Below are 17,305 nucleotides of genomic sequence, written 5' to 3' on the forward strand. Positions count from 1 at the left end.
TAAAGTAGGCAGTGCACCATACTGTAAATAAATATGCTGTCATTCACGCTTCGTTCCATTTGTAGTACAGAGGCAGAGTAGATTTAGCATGATCCATATGCGCCCTAACATTTTCAGAATGGTAAATGAGCACAGGCTTCAACTTAGAGTCATCAGCTGCATTAGCCCCTACCAAGAGCATCAGCGAAATCCTTTGAAGCTTTGGTGCCAGGCACTGACTTCTCCTCTCTACCTATGAAAGTCCTAGATGGCATCTTCTTCCAGCAGAGGCTGTAAGTCTACAATGAAAATTGATTGTTTACTGTAGCCACCTTCATTAATGATCTTAGCTGTATCTGGATAACTTGGGGCAGCTTCTATCAATACATCAGCACTTGCTGCTTCACCTTGCACTTTGATGTTATGGAGATGGCTTCTTTCCTTAAACCTCATGAACCAACCTCTGCTAGCTTCAAACTTTTCTTCTGCAGCTTCCTCACCTCTCAGCCTTCATAGAATTGAAGAGAGTTAGCGCTTTGCTTGGGCTCCCCTGGTGGCTCAGGTGGTACAATGATCCACCTGCAGTGTGGGAGGCCTGGGTTTGATCCCTGGGTTGGGAAGATCCCCTGGAAGAGGGCGGGGCAATCCACCTCAGTATTCTTACCTGGTGAATCCCCATGGACAGAGGAACTTGGGGCTGCAAAGAGTCGGACATGACTGAGCACCTTAGCGCAGCGCACCGCTCTGCTCTGGGTTTAGGCTTTGTTTAATGGAATGTGTGATCTTCTATCCAGATGATTCAGACTTTCTCCATATCAGTGATAAGGCTGTTTGTTCATGTGTTCATAGGAGTAGCGCTGTTAATTTCCTTCAAGAACTTTTCCTTTCAATTCACAACCTGGCTGTTTGCTGAAAAAGTCCTGATTTTCAGCCTATATTGGATTTCAGCATGTCTTCCTAACTAAGGGTAATCATTTCTAGGTTTTAATTTAAAGTGAAAGAAGCGTGACTCTTCCTTTCATGAGAACACCTAGAGACCATTGTAATGTCAATTTTGTTCTGTCTAAGGGAACAGGGAGGCCAGAGGAGAAGGACAAAGATGCGGGAATGGCTGCTCAGGGGAGCAGTCAAAACACACATAATGTGTATCAATTAAGTTGGCTCCAAGCAATTACAGCAGTCACATCAAAAGTCACTGATCATAATGAATATGTAATAATGAAAAGGTTTGAAATATTGTGAGATTTACCAAAATGTGACACAAAGAGAAAAACTAAATGCTGTTGGAAAAATGGCCCAATAGACTGGCTCCATGCAGGGTTGTTACAAACTTACAATTTGTTAAAAAGAAAATGCAATATCTGCTAGGTGCAATAAAACAAGGTATGCTTGTAATTCTAATTCATGAGTACATTGTTTTCTTGACTTCCTCCCCATTTCTTTTATTTCTTTGAGCATCTTGAAGACAGTTATATTAAAGTCTTCGTCTAGTAAATCTGCCATCTGGCCTTTCTCAGAGACAACTTCTGTTGGTGTTTCCCCCTTTGAATGGATGGCCTTGCTTTGTTTGCCTTGTAGTTTCTTTGCTGTTGAAAACTGGATGTTGGAATCTAATAATGCAGTAACTCTGGAAATCAGATTTTCTCCCCTCCCCAGGGTTTGCTGGATTTTTTTTTTTTATTAGCTGCAGGCTGTGTGTCAGGAATCAGCCTGAGGTGTAAACTGAAGTTCTCCTCAAGTCTTATCTGAGTGTGAGCTTTTTCCTGGGCACGCTTGATGACTTTTTAAATCCCTCCATATGGCAGTTGCTTCTGAATGTCCTCATCCTTAAACTGTTGTTGTTAAGTCATGTCTGACTCTTTGTGACCCCACTGACTGCAGCACACCAGGCTTCCCTGTCCTTCACTATCTCCTGGAGCTTGCTCAAATTCATGTCCATTGCGGGGATGCCATCCGATCATCTCATCCTCTGTCCTTAAATGTTGGCTTCCAAAAGGGAAAAGAAGGAAAATAAATGTGGGGATGGGGCGGAAACAGGCTCTGGCTGTAAGTTCAGCAAGACCCCACGGGGCCACCCCAGGGCAGACCCTTCCCCCATATCCTCTGCTTTAGCTCCTATCTGAAGGACCTAGATAATAGTATCTGATGTACATTTCCTGAGTTGCTTTACAGATGCTAAAACAACCTCCAAGTAGAAGAAATTAAGTACTTCATGATCATGAGCATACAGCCCCAGACCTACTGGTGCCCAAGGATTAGCATCATGAGTCCTGTAAGCTGTGTGTCCACTGTTCCAGGAACATGTGCACGGATGCTACCCTGTTACTGAGGGGGGAGTCAGGAGAGACGGGTAGCTGCTACCTTGGGAAGAGCCAAAACTGTGGAAATTGATGACTTACCCTGCAAGCCTTCCTCTGGAAGCTGCAAGCCTTGGAACAGACCAGGAGTTCCAAAATCGTTACACCAGGAGGGTTGTGCCAGCCTGATTGTTGTCTAAGTGAGAAGACAGACTGTGTGCTTCCACCCCACCCTCTTCCCTGATGTCACTTTCTCCTTTATTCCTACACTGTACGGATTTTATTTTATGTGAACATATTACAGATAAAAGACTATTTCACTTTAAAGTAAATTTGCATTCACTTTATGCTTATGAATGTTTTTATAGAATCAGTAGTCATTTGGATTTTTCCTCTCTTTTGTCTGTTTATAGCCTTTGCCTGCTTTTTTTTTTTTTTTTTCTCTTAGGGAACATGAGTATTTTTAAAAAATCTCTACAAGTAAACAATTTAAGCAAAGAATGCTGACAAATATAATGAAAACTGTTTACCCACTTTAGTTTTCAGAGATAGGTGAATTAAAATGGCAGAATGAGGCCATTTATACCATTTTAAGTAGAAGGAAAATAGAATTGATACAACGCAAAATCTGGCAAAGCTATGTTCAACCAGGCCTATTCTAACTTTGCTGGCGGCAAGGTGGAACCCTTTTAGAAAGCAACTAAGCTCCACAAATATTTATATCCTTGGTCCAGAAATTTTTCCTAGACTAAGTTGTGAAAATAAAAAAAGAAATACCTGTGGGCACAAATATATTCCTATCAGCTCTGTTTATACTTATGAAATATGGAAACAACCCAAATGTCTAAACAACAGGAGTCTGGCTTAGCTGAACAAGGTACAGTCTCCCAAGTTGAAAGTTTTGCGGTCATTTAAAGGGGATATCATGTATCATTCGGGGAAAATTCTCCAAGACACTGTCATGTGAAAGCCAGGCTGCCGACGGAGTGACTGCAATGACGCAGCTGCAGAAGTCGCTTTGGCTCGGGGCCAGGGACTAGGGGCCCGCAAACAGGGCTGGGGGAGGGGCGGGAGGGAAGGAGGTGGGGGGGCCTTGGTGAGCTCCCCTCGGCTCTGATTTCTGTTGTTCTCATGATGTTACTTGGGCCATTAATGGAAAGAAAAAAAAAGGATGGAAATGGTTTGAGTGGAAGAAAGAGGCAAGAGTCACAAATTCACCGCATAACAACAAAATCTGATTAGGAAATTCAGTTAGCTAGCTCTCCACGTTGTTGGTGGGAACACGGGATCTGAATTTGGTGGAGAGGGAGCAGCCTGCTGCCTGGATGGGCAGTGTGCTCACGAGACCGTACGTGGTCTTGGGACACCCCACCCTGGGCTTGGGGTCGGGGGATTGTCCCTAAGAGCAGCCTGAGTTGTGCATACCTCCCACCCCGGCTCATCACCGGTCCTGGGCTGGACCCCCGAGTGAGGATATTTAGCACCAATATGAAAGCCACCCATATCAGCAGGTCCTCGGTCATCCTTTGGAGCTGGGTGATAGGAAGGACTGCCTTCTCTCACCTGGCCCCCACCCTCTGCCCTCCAGCCAGGCCTCTCTGGCCCCAGGGCCTTTGCACCTGCACCGTCCTAGCCCTGAACGGCTTTCCCCCAGCCTTTGGGCTTCAGAGCAAACAGCCCGCTCAGAGAAGCTCCCCCCAGCCTCTGTCACCCTCTGGCTCGGCCTCTTATCCCCTTTACAGCACACGGCCAGCAGTTATTTCACACATTTGTCTGCCTGACTTTCTGCCTGTTTCCTCTGAACACCCAGCCAGGGCAGGAATTTGGGGTGTCTGACTCACAGCTGTAGAGTCAGTTCCCAGCTTATAAGTGATGCTCAGTAAGTGTGTGGGTGGGGAAAGGCTGCTTCTGTCTGTGTTTCTGAATTATGCACATGGAGTGGAAACCATCCTCCAGAGGGGGATGTGGCCGGAGGCTGGTCTCAGACCCCCGCACCCCGGACCTCAGTGTGACACGTGCTTCGGCTTCTTACCAGCTGTGTGACTTCAGACAGGATACTTGGCCTCTCTGATCTTCAGTCACTTCCTTTGTAAAATTGGAATACCATACCAGCAGGGAGGGGACTGTGGAGTTCACTCTGAAACAGGGCAGGGGCAGGGTCTGGGAAGCCTCCATGTTCCCCTTCTTTGCTTGCCAGGACTTCCCTGGTGGCTCAGATGATAAAGAATCTGCCTGCAATGCAGGAGACCCGGGTTCGATCCCTGGGTTGGGAAGATCCCCTGGAGAAGGAAATGGCAACCCACTCCAGTATTCTTGTCTGGAGAATCCCATGGACAGAGGAGTCTGGCAGGCTACAGTCCATGGGGTTGCAAAGAGTCAGAAACAACTGACCAACTCATACACACATATACACAAGGGGAAGGAAGTAGCATTAATTGAGCACCTAGTGCATACGAGGCACCGTAGTAGACAGCAGGAATGCAGTGGTGAATAAAACAGAAACTGCACCCCAGCCCCAGAAACTCCAGATGACAGCCTGAGTGTCAGGGAACAGACGGGTAAGGTGTGAGCAGGACCAGCCTGGAGGGTCAATGGGAAGAGATATTGCTCTGAAACATCACATGTGCAGGAGTCTGGGGAAAAGGAAAAACAGGCAGAGGAAGGAGAGTCGTGGAGCCCCTAGGACAGGATGAAGCTGGGCACATGCAAGGATGGAATGGAGGGGGAGCGGAGTCATTGGAGGAAGCATGGCCGCCTTGCTCTTGTCCATCCTGACCCGGCCATCACCAAGCACCTGCAGGGCCCCGAGTCAGTGCAGGCTCAGGACGCAGCTCAGGGCCAGGTGGAACAGGGAACCCACTCTTACCTTCGGCAATGCATACTTTGGCAGCTTCATCAGGACAAATTCATTGCGACGGTAAGAGATGTAGTATTTGGTCTGGTTTGTTGCGGTTGCCTAACAGGAGGGGAAGAATACTTTTTTAAGGGGCTCGGTTTCCAGTTAAGCCAGATCTTCATGAATGAAAACTACACCTTGTATTTCAGCGGGTGAAAATGCCCTTTCAAGTTGTTTGCATGTGCTTTGCCTGAACTAGACAGACTCCTATTCATCCTCCAGAGCCCCATGCCAAATGCCCCACCTCTGGGAAGTCTTCCTCCACCTCCCTCAGTTAGAACTAATCTCCTTCCCTCTTTCAGCACTTCGCTTCCCTATATCTGAGTTACAGTACAAGGGAAAGAAAATTCTGTTCCCCAGAACTTCTCTTAGTGAGGATGCTTGGTGGGCCACCACGAGGCAGGACAAAGGCGAGTTCAAGTCACACAAGGTGCCACCAGAACACAAGGTAAGAGAAGCAAAACGGCAGGCAAGGCTCCTGAGACTGCCACGTGTATGACGTAAGACAGCGCATCCGCATCCACACCAGCAACTCCACGAGCTGCGGCCACTTGCACTTAACAGATGAGCAAAGTGCGGCCCAGAGTTGGAGTAACTTGTCTCCCATGGGAGACAATGGAAGAGCCAGGAAAGGGCGGCATTTGCTTCTTTGGGGGAAGGGACAAGTGGAGAGGAAGGAGAGGGGAAGGGGAACAAGAGTGCAACAGGTGATGGGAGTCGGACTGGGCCAGGAGCTGGAGGCCTGTGGCCCCTGACCTCAGCGCCTAGCCAGGCACGCACCTCCCCGGTCTGACGCAGACAGTGTCACCAGCGGCAGACCAGGCCTCTGCGACAGAGCTGAGAGCGGTCATGATCACGCTTGAGCACCGCCAAGGCTGAGCTCAGGGGTGGCTCCTTCACCCACCGCAACTCAGCTTCTTGAGCCCCCACTTCTAGACCTGGTCCCTGAGCTGCCCGATCACAGTGGCCCCTGCTTCCTTACAGCACCCCAGTCCTCCCTGAGCCCCCTCCCATGGCCCACCCTCGGCCTGGCCAGCCTTCCCCACCTCTAACCAAGCCCCCACCCCCATCCAGGGCCCCCTGCTGCACAAGGACCAGCCCAGCCCGTTCGGCCACAGCTGTGTCCCCAGGATCTCAGGCTGGGGTGCTGGCGGACCAAGCAAAATGTTTTGAAAACACTCCACGTGGGACTGATTGTCAGAGAAGCTGATGCCATTGTTGCTCCAACACTCAGCAGATGTTTGAGAAATGCAGTAGGAGGTGCTGAGTATAGACCTGGAGCACGCCCTCCCTGCAGACTGCAGTGTCCATGGTAAACAGTAACGGATGCCAGTGTGGCCTGGGCTGCAGTGAAGGAAGGGAGAGAGCTAGGAGTGCTCCAAGGAGGCAACCAGTGGGTCTGAAGTAGATAGAAGCCAAAGAAGGCTTCCTGGAGGAGGGAGTATATGACAGAGTATTGGAAGAGGAGGTGGAGAAGGGGCCACGAGCACTCCAAGCCCAGGGAAGAGCATGTGCAAACACAGAAGAGATGGGAAGCCGAGGGGCGTCAGCAGTGGGTGAAGGAGGATGAGAACAGGGCTGGGCGTCAGGGCTGGCGGTGGCAGGAGCCTCTACTGACTGCTCTAACAGGGGCCGCAACACACCCTGCCAGTGCCAGCCCCAGCTCTACAGGAGGTGTTGGTTCACTCTGCTGGGGCGATGAAGTGTCTCTGAGATGGGGGAGACTTCAGTGGAGAGAGCACCCAGGGGCTGTCTCCACGAGAGCTTGTGGTATTATCTCCTGGGATCCCAGGGGGCAGAACAGGGACCAGCAGATGAGAGTCGAGGAAGCACTTTATCTCACTGCTGTAACGACGTTTCCAAAGATCTGAGTTCTCTCAGAGCGGGTGGGCTGTTTTGAAAGGAGCGAGTTCCTCGTCAGTGGAAGTAATCAAGAAGTGGTATGACCAGCTGCTCCCTGGAGTTTCTGAACAGTCAGATCACACGGTTTTGGAGGGTGGTCCCAGCTGTGGTCTAAGCAGCAGGGAGCAGGACTTGGTCCCTGGGCTGTGGACAGCTGATGCCCAGTAGCCAAGAACAATGACCAGGGCAACCCATATCAACTCAAAGCCACCAGAACCAGACGGAGCAACATGGGTTCAGGCTTGGGGGCCCTGAGCTGTGGGGGGTCCTGGTGGACAAATGGAGAAGGAGCAAATGGCAGCCCATTGCCAGTGCTCTGGCTTTGTGGGGTCCTGGGGGGGGGGTTGCCTCATCGCAGGGGCAGGAGGAACTGAAGTAAGTAGCACTTGGAAGTAAAATAGCCATTTTATGGCTTCCTGTTGGAGTGATTCCATTTTCCCCAGAGTGGCTTATATTCCACATCACCTCCTGCCAATTTCCAGGAGCCCGGAAGCAAGCTCACCTTAACGAACACGTAATCATCCTGCACGGTCAGAGAGCCATGGTCGATAAGACCCACGAAGGGCATCGTCTGCATGTTATCCGAGCAGTTGTGGATCTGGCAGGTGATGTAGCGAAAACCTGCAGGAGAGAAGAGGCAGCCAGGCGGGGCGTGAAATCTCTAAATACCCAGACGCTAGCTGACGGAGTCAGATGCAGCCCCAGACATGACGAAGTGCTAAGCCTTCTTGGCTCCGTCTGTGTTCTGAAACCACCGCCGCGGATGTTGTTTGTGGGTCTGAATTTTGAAGGGTTGGCCCTGTGATTACTATATCTGCTGCTGAGTGGGGGGTGGCTCTGGGCCCGGAGCTCTCCTGGGCGGAGCTCCGAATCCTTAGGACCATCCTCTGGTTGGGGGGGGGTGTCCCATCTTCTAGACGCAGAAACTGAGGCTGAGCGGAGTTAGAGAGTTGTCTGCTCAGGGCCACCAGGATGGCCCCCAGGCTTTTCCCAAAGAAAGGCTCATTGGAACACAGCTGTGTCTGCAGCTTTACGCATCACACACAGCGCCTTCATGCCACTATGGCGGTCACGGGCAGAACAGGCCACATGGGCAGCCAAGCTGAAACGTTTAGCAGCGGGCCTTGATGGGAAGCGTTTGCTGAGCCTGGGCTAAAGTCGTGCAGGAGAGCACAGCTCTGTGAGCGCAGGACTTGGCCCACGTTCTGCCCCGTGCGCCCTCTGCCCCTGCGGACACAGCACCTGCACACCCCTGGGCACCTGGACCCCCCTCTGGGAGACGGACCGCAGAGCGACCCCCAGAGATGGTGGGCAGGAGAGCCCCACACAACCCCCACCCACTGGCCTTCCCCGGGCCTAGCGTGTGGTCACCCGGGGAAGGGACAGTCCAGGGCCATAGTGCCTGTCACGGCTGGGACCCCTCCCGCCCTCCAGATGTCTCTCCACTCACACCCAATCAACAGGTGGGTGTGAGCGGGACTCAGGAGTTCTTTCCCCTTTAGATTTAGGCAAACCCTTTCATCGTTTTTGAAATTTCTATGGTTGAGCAAATGGAACACCAGCTTTGCCTGGAGACTCCCATTCCCTCAGAACCTGTTTCTGGGATGGGGCCTGGGGAGTTGCCTGGAGCCTTTTCCCTGGGGACTCATCTCTTCCATAGGTGGGCAGGAGCGGAATTAACCACAGGGACCAAAGCCAGGTGCTCAGAGACATCAGCACCTTTGGGGGCATATCCTACCCATGGCCTGGGGTAGTTGGGTAGGATAGAGAGTGCCAGGGGGCTGGGCTGGGGGCCGAAAGACGTGCCCTAACTCACCGGCAGGGTCCCCTGAAATAGTGTACACAGTAGGATTGCAATCAGCCCTGAAAATTGTGTGCACAGTAGGCTCGCAACCAGCCCTGAAAACAGCGTGCACAGTAGGCTGACAATCAGCCCTGAAACAGTGCTTACAGTAGGCTCACAATCAGCCCTGAAAACAGTGCACACAGCAGGCTCATAATCAACCACTGAAACTGTGCACAGTAGGCTCGCAATCAGCCCTGAAAACAGCGTGCACAGTAGGCTCACAATCAGCCCTCAAAACAGCGTGCACAGTAGGCTGACAATCAGCCCTGAAACAGTGCTTACAGTAGGCTCACAATCAGCCCTGAAACAGTGTGCACAGTAGGCTCACAATCAGCCCTGAAACAGCACGCACAGTAGGCTCACAATCAGCCCTGAAACAGCACACACAGTAGGCTCACAATCAGCCCTGAAACAGCACACACAGTAGGCTCACAATCAGCCCTGAAAACAGCACGCACAGAAGGCTCACAATCAGCCCTGAAACAGCATGCACAGTAGGCTCGCAATCAGCCCTGAAAACAGTGTGCACAGTAGGCTCACAATCAGCCCTGAAAACAGTGTGCACAGTAGGCTCACAATCAGCCCTGAAACAGCATGCACAGTAGGCTCACAATCAGCCCTGAAATAGCACGCACAGTAGGCTCACAATCAGCCCTGAAAACAGTGTGCACAGTAGGCTCACAATCAGCCCTGAAAACAGTGTGCACAGTAGGCTCACAATCAGCCCTGAAAACAGTGTGCACAGTAGGCTCACAATCAGCCCTGAAACAGCACACACAGTAGGCTCACAATCAGCCCTGAAACAGCACGCACAATAGGCTCACAATCAGCCCTGAAAACAGCGTGCACAGTAGGCTCACAATCAGCCCTGAAATAGCACGCACAGTAGGCTCACAATCAGCCCTGAAACAGCACACACAATAGGCTCACAATCAGCCCTGAAAACAGCGTGCACAGTAGGCTCACAATCAGCCCTGAAAACAGTGTGCACAGTAGGCTCACAATCAGCCCTGAAAACAGTGTGCACAGTAGGCTCACAATCAGCCCTGAAACAGCATGCACAGTAGGCTCGCAATCAGCCCTGAAAACAGTGTGCACAGTAGGCTCACAATCAGCCCTGAAAACAGTGTGCACAGTAGGCTCACAATCAGCCCTGAAAACAGTGCGCACAGTAGGCTCACAATCAGCCCTGAAAACAGTGCGCACAGAAGGCTCACAATCAGCCCTGAAACAGCATGCACAGTAGGCTCGCAATCAGCCCTGAAATAGCACGCACAGTAGGCTCACAATCAGCCCTGAAAACAGTGTGCACAGTAGGCTCACAATCAGCCCTGAAATAGCACGCACAGTAGGCTCACAGTCAGCCCTGAAACAGTGTGCACAGTAGGCTCACAATCAGCCCTGAAACAGCACACACAGTAGGCTCACAATCAGCCCTGAAACAGCACACACAATAGGCTCACAATCAGCCCTGAAAACAGCGTGCACAGTAGGCTCACAATCAGCCCTGAAATAGCACGCACAGTAGGCTCACAATCAGCCCTGAAACAGCACGCACAATAGGCTCACAATCAGCCCTGAAAACAGCGTGCACAGTAGGCTGACAATCAGCCCTGAAACAGTGCTTACAGTAGGCTCACAATCAGCCCTGAAAACAGTGCGCACAGTAGGCTCACAATCAGCCCTGAAACAGCGTGCACAGTAGGCTCACAATCAGCCCTGAAACAGCACACACAGTAGGCTCACAATCAGCCCTGAAAACAGTGCGCACAGAAGGCTCACAATCAGCCCTGAAACAGCACGCACAGTAGGCTTGCAAACAGCCCTGAAAACAGTGCACACAGAAGGCTCACAATCAGCCCTGAAAACAGTGCGCACAGTAGGCTCACAATCAGCCCTGAGAACTGCGCACAGTAGGCTCGCAATCAGCCATGGCTGTGCCACAGCCCGTTCCCTCTAGAACCACGTCCGTCTCCCCTCTAAACAGGCCAGTCACTCCCTGTGGTCAGCACTGAATGTCCTGTCGTGGGCTTGCCTGGCTGGGCATGCTGTGGGGTCTAACCCAGGCCAGCCTCAGTGGACCTCGGTCTGCTCACTCACCCATTCGCTGCTTCGTTCACTCACCTGCCCCCTCACTCACGCATGCGTTCGTCCGCTCGTTCGCTCACTCACGTCACGATGCTCAGGGCCTCCTTGTTCCTGCTGTACTGCCAGCAAGACAGAGCCCACCTCTCACGGCGCTGACAGGCTGTGCCGTGGGGAAGGGGCTGGCCCGCAGCCCGCGCTAATCTCTGTGGCATAAACCACTCTCTGGAGCCACTCCGGCTGCCGAGGGGACGTTTCTGACCACGGGGCTGAGAACGGAGGTGGACGCTTGGCTCTCGTGAGCAAGCCCCAGTGTGACAGGAGTGACCGTCCTCCTGTCCACAGCCTGCAATGCCACCGCAGCGTCCTTCCGGGGACAGGGGCCCAGCCTTCCCGCGGAGGAAATGACAGGGGCAGGGAGACCCTGGGGAAAGGTCAGCAGCTCAGGCTGGCTGGAGGGTGGGTGGGGGTGGCCAGTGCAGTGGGTCCTAAAGGCCGGGATTCTGTGCCACCAAGCTCGGCTGGACTGGGTTCTAGCAGGATTCCCAGACCGGGGTGGCTGGGAGCAGAGGGGTGGTTCGGGAATTTTGCATGGAGGGTGGCAGGGCTGGGGTCTGCACCGGCTCCGGGCCCCATGACTGAGCCCTCTAAGTGAAGCAGAGGCAACAGTAACATTGCCCTGCTCCCTGCAGGTGGGGGCTGCAGGCGTCCAGGGAAGAGCCGAGGGTCTGGAGGTGGTAAGGGGATCCCCCCGCCCACTTGATGACCCACGCCGCCCCAGGCTGAGCACGTCGCGTGGGACCCCTTCCACAGAGAAGGATGCTGAGTGCAGGGAGCGAGCCGAGGTCACTTCCAGGGTCACCCGGCTGCCATGTAGAGGGCTGGGAGCTATTTCCAGAGCTTCAGTCACGGCCAGGACTCTGGTGCCTGGCACTGAGCCCGCCCACCATGTAGTATGTCCCCCCGCCAGGGACAGCAGCTTGCACTCGTCAGCACCCACTGTAGGTTAAGCGTGACCCTTTCCGGGTCTGCACTCCAGTAGAAACCAAGGAGGTCCTGCCGGGCAAGGGGCAGGGCTGTATCCTGTCCACCTGTGGGTCCTCAGGAGGGTCAGCCCTGGGCCTGGCCCGCAGGGGGCTCAGCCAGTGTTTGTTGAGTGAAGGCACAACCTACAGGTCCTACTGGCTGTGGTGTTTAGAACACTGCATGGTTCTGTCGGGAGAGGACCTTCCTCATAGCTTGTGTGGCCCCTGGGCTCATCGGCCAGGAAGGCCCCTATCCCCCGGGAGGCGGGGGGAGCCCTCGGAGTCCCTGCCCCACCTCAGCACTCAGCAAGTGCAGGGGAGGGATCGGGGCTGAGAGACGGGGAACCACTCGGTGCTCAGGGCCCAGAACAAATCGCCCTCTTAATAGACTTTTCCACTGGAGCGGAGCTCCTTGACTTCAATTTATCCCTGGCTGGAAAACAAGCACATTCAAAATTATGCCACATTGTAACACAGCGAGGTCAGCTGTTCAGGGCCAGTCGCCAAGGACAAGGGCGGCCGAGCCTGCCATGGGGTGAGCACTCGGGGTGCCTGGCTCCTACGTCCTCCCTGCTTACCTCCTCCAAGGTCCTGGGCCTCCACGTGGACCAAGTCAGGGTCAGCATCCACTCCAGACACAGCCCTGGAAAAGAACGGCAGAGGTTGGCTTTGGAAACGAAGCCCCCAAGCCCTTCCTGACGGGCCTGCCTGATGTCAGAACCCCTGGGAGCCTCATGGCCTCCTGGGTCCCAGGCTCAGAGGACACGCCCCTCCCCCAGAGTCCACCTGCTCTTGGGAGGCCGACGGAGCCCTCGCCTCTGCCTTGCTGGGCATTTTTCCATTTACAGTAGTTTAGAGAAGACTTGTAAGTCCATGTCTGTACATGTGTGTATGCACGTGTGTGTGCGTCTGTGTGTTAATGATCGAAACAATCTTATGAGGCCTGAGATGTCTGGAAATATCATTCTAGTTTGGGGGCTTCCCTGACAGCTCTTGGGAAAGAATCTGCCTGCAATGCAGGAGACCCTGGTTTGATTTCTGGGTCGGGAAGATCCACTGGAGAAGGGATAGGCTACCCACTTCAGTATTCTTGGGCTTCTCTTGTGGCTCAGCTGGTAAAGAATCCGTCTGCAATGCGGGAGACCTGGGTTCGATCCCTGGGTTGGGAAGATCCTCTGGAGAAGGGAAAGGCTACCCACTCCAGTATTCTGGCATGGAGAATTCCATGGACTATAGAGTCCAGGGGGTCGCAAAGAGTTAGACACGACTGGTCCAGGGGTTCAGACATCTGAGGGACACTGTGGGGACCGTGGCTGAGGACAACAGAGTGCTCAGCGAGGGCTGAGAAGAACGGCAGGATGATGCGTCCTGAGGACACAGGGACTGGGGCTATGTCCCCCATGGGTGGCAAGGACAGTGTTGACCCCTGCCCGCCCAGGACGGGGCAGCCAGGAGGTGGAGTGCAGGTTTTTCATGTGAAAGGACACTTTGGGATGATGTGATGTGGTCCAGGGTTTCCCAGATTTTACTGGTTCCACGTGTCAACTGGATGGTCACCTTCTATCTGTCCACTCCCTTTAGAACCTTCTGTGTACTTCAGCCATCTCTTAAGCAGAACACCCAGGAGGTCGTGGGTGTGATGAGCTGACCGCATTTGTTACAATGTACATTCCAGCCAATATGACTATTCAAGAGGCGTCCACCAGGCTGACCATGTCACAGACACTGACCTGGCTGGTGCAGCACATTTACTTTGCCAAAGAGCAGACTGAGAATCTGATGCAGAGTCTCACTGCATCAGGGCGAGGGTCATCAGAGGTGCCACTCAGCGCCCAGGACAGGCATCCCACGGCCCCTCCAGGCCAGTGAGATGTCCCCGCAGAGCACTCAGCTCCCACTGCTGACAGCCCCTGGCCCGGAGCTGACCCCCCACTTCTCAACTTGCCACCCAGCAGCTTGGCACCGGGGTCCCTATGTGCTTCGTCTCCTCCAGGGACCAGGTGGTCCCAGCTGGACACGGGAAATCCACAGAAGCTCTGGGTGGTGGGAAGTGCAGTCAGGGCATTTCAGTGTGGGAAGCCAGCATCAATCACTCTGACCCTCCAGACAGTCTTGAGAGGAAGGTGAAGTGTTGATTTAGGTTTGGTGAATAGGCTATCTGTAAGCTCCTTGGAAGGAGGTCTCCTGCCTGACATTTTTCTCTCTTTTCTGAACAAAGTCAGACATTGTTCCCTTTACCAGGAGCACTGATGGGTCCTCGGCTCAGCAGGGGAAGTTTAGTTTGATCATCCATCATCTGTGAATGGGGTAATGACACCTGGCCTATGGCTTGCTCACATTCACTCACTCACTCACTTTCTCATGCACTCGTTCATTCACTCATTCATTTATCTCACTTTTCATTCATCCATTCATTCCCTCTCTCTCTCTCTCCATCAGAGTCTCTCTCCTGCCACTTCCCAGCGGGCCCACACACCAGGCCCAGCAACAGGCTGGGAGCACGGTGAGCCTGAGGTCCCTGCCCCTAGAAACCCTAGACCACAGGTCTTGAAAGACCTCGTGAACCTCTGCACTTACACAGCTCAGATGGAGCCTGGCTCCCTGCGGGAAGGGACAAGCGTTGCCCCCTAGGTCTTCTTGTTTGTCAAGGTCCCCAAAGCTGGTGTCTGGGGAAGGCCCTCTGTCTGCTGTTTGGAAGCAGCAGTTGCTTGAGAAGACCTGTGCCTGGGCAAGCTGCTGGAAAAGCCCAGAGTTCTGGGATCCTGGGGAGTTGACAGTTACTAAGGGAAGTTCTGATGCAAACAATCCCACTAAACCCTCAAAGACGCCCACCGCCCCCTCCAGGGCTGCAGCGGTCACCCCCTCACCTCCCTTCAGGACAGAGGTCTGCCCCTTGCCCCCCACCTGGCAGGCACTGGCGCTCACGGAAGAGGAAGACTGAGGCTTTATGGGTGGACTCGGGCTGGAGTGCCAAGGCCGACTTGGAAATGCCTGGGGAATGCAGGAGAGCAGATTGCCTGGCAGAGCGGCCAGGGGCAGGGCCACTGGCCACAGGCAGAAGCAGCCGTGGCCTGGGGCTGCTGCTTCCAGGCGGGGTGACTGAGGACGCATGCCCTGGCCTCTCCCCACGTCCCCTCCATATCATGAAGGGGAGACAGTCGGGGTTCTCGTGTGGATTTCATATGATGATGCACTTGGACCCGCAGTGGGGGCCTGGTGGACGGTCAGTGTTCACAACGCGGCTGCCGCTGGGAGACCGTCATGATTCTGCCCCAGTGCCGTTGAGAGACCAGCAGGGAGGTGACGAGCCAGCGTCATCACGGGCCCATAGTAGGTCTCCCCGTCCCTGGCCGTGACCCCAGGAGGTCAATCTAGTGAGCTCACTTGCTTTAGCTTCTCAAAACATGACGGTCTTAGAACATGGGGCTTTGGCAATTCCCGCTGTCATTTCAACGACAGAAGCTTGGGGAAAAAAATCATTTGATTTGCCCAAGATAACAAAGTGTCTGCATGAGTACCAGCTCTGCTTTCAGTGTCTGTGGGCCGCTTCTCTCCGCGGCCCCAGATGTCTCCCCGGGACTGGACGCGTCAGTGGAGCTGCCAGCTCGGCTAATCTCCTAGGGCACCGGCTCAGAGACCGCCCCCTCCCTGACCCTTCCCCTCCTGACCCCGCCCACCTCCTAGCCCCTCCCCTTCTCCTAACCCTTCCCACCTCCTGACCCCTCCCCACTCCTGACCCCAACCCCTCCTTACTCCTCCCCTCCTGACCCTCCCTCTTCCTAGCCCCTGGCCTTCTCCTGACCCCTCCCACCTCCTGACTCATCCCTAATCGTGGCTCCTCCCCCTAGCCCCTCCCCTCCTCCTGACCCCTCCCCTCCTCCTAGCCCCTCCCCTCATCCTGATCCCTCCCCCCATCTAGCCCCCCCCCACCCCCCGACCCCTTCCCCTCCGGACCCCACCCCCCCTCCTAGCCCCTCCCCCCCTCCTGACCCCTCCCCACTTCCTTGAGCCCACGTTGACAGGAAGGACAAGGCCTGAGACTGGTGCCCTAGTTTCTGAGGAAGACCCGGGCCCTCCGGAGGGCAGCCATGTGGTGGAAGGCGCACCGACAGGCCATTGTTCCAGGGGAGAGACCGAGGCTTCCCTCCTGCGGCCTGTGGCCCTGTGTCAGCCCGCTAGTTCCGGGTCCCGATGGGCATGAAGACACTGAAGAGGCAGGCGGGTGGCAGGGAGCTGTCTCCACGTGTCCGTCCTGCGGAGACAGGACTGTGGCCTGGCGGAAGTCCATGCGTTAGTGTGTGGCCCGAACGAGATGCGAAGCAGAGAACACGAGTGGGTGTGCGCACACGTCCACACTCAGGAATCACAACTTGGTACAGAGCTTGTCTCTCTGTGCACCTCTAGAGGCCGCGGGAGTTCCACGCTCGGAGGCTTCCCCTTCCTCTGCCCGCGGACCTCGGCCAAGTCTCATCCTCCGTGGGCCTCACTCGCTCGCTCATCCAACAGGCATTTCCTGAGCACCGGAGCCCCCTCACTGGGGCAGTGAGACTAGAGTCCTACCTACGCAGATCGATTTTGATCAGCTCCCAAGAGATGCCAGAAATGGGGAGGGGGCCGGGGCTGCACGCCAGGCAGTGAGTCAGGGGCTGAGTCAGGACGGGGGGGGGGGGGGGGGGAGCAGGGGAGAGGGGAGGAGGGAGAGTCAGGGGAGGCAGTGGGAGGGGGCAGAGGGGAGGAGGGGGAGTCAGGGGAGGCAGTGGGACGGGGCAGAGGGGAGGAGGGAGGGGGCAGAGGGGAGGAGGGAGGGGCAGAGGGGAGGAGGGAGAGTCAGGGGAGGCAGTGGGACGGGGCAGAGGGGAGGAGGGAGGGGGCAGAGGGGAGGAGGGAGGGGGCAGAGGGGAGGAGGGGGAGTCAGGGGAGGCAGTGGGAGGGGGCAGAGGGGACGAGGGAGAGTCAGGGGAGGAGGGAGAGTCAGGGGAGGCAGTGGGAAGGGGCAGAGGGGAGGAGGGAGGGGCAGGGGAGGCAGTGGGAGGGCGCAGAGGGGAGGAGGGAGGGGCAGAGGGGAGGAGGGAGAGTCAGGGGAGGCAGTGGGAGGGGGCAGAGGGGAGGAGGGAGGGCAGGGGAGGCAGTGGGAGGGGGCAGAGGGGAGGAGGGAGGGGGCAGAGGGGACGAGGGAGAGTCAGGGGAGGAGGGAGAGTCAGGGGAGGCAGTGGGAGGGGCAGAGGGGAGGAGGGGGGGAGGGGGCAGAGGGGAGGAGGGAGGGGGCAGAGGGGAC

General features: G+C 54.9%; 1 protein-coding gene across 1 annotated transcript in view; it reads right to left on the minus strand.

The window, feature by feature from the left end:
- SORCS2 (sortilin related VPS10 domain containing receptor 2) overlaps nt 1-17,305 on the minus strand; it is a 487,624-nt gene that overhangs the window by 60,437 nt on the left and 409,882 nt on the right. The window contains exons 6-8 of the mRNA XM_070462422.1: nt 12,609-12,673; nt 7,577-7,695; nt 5,143-5,232 (exon numbers count right to left, since the gene is read on the minus strand). Coding sequence (XP_070318523.1) covers nt 5,143-5,232; nt 7,577-7,695; nt 12,609-12,673 — 274 coding nt within the window. The remainder of the gene's footprint in view (nt 1-5,142; nt 5,233-7,576; nt 7,696-12,608; nt 12,674-17,305) is intronic.

Source organism: Odocoileus virginianus, unplaced genomic scaffold, assembly GCF_023699985.2.
Source record: "Odocoileus virginianus isolate 20LAN1187 ecotype Illinois unplaced genomic scaffold, Ovbor_1.2 Unplaced_Scaffold_5, whole genome shotgun sequence".
Classification (NCBI taxonomy): Eukaryota; Metazoa; Chordata; class Mammalia; order Artiodactyla; family Cervidae; genus Odocoileus; species Odocoileus virginianus.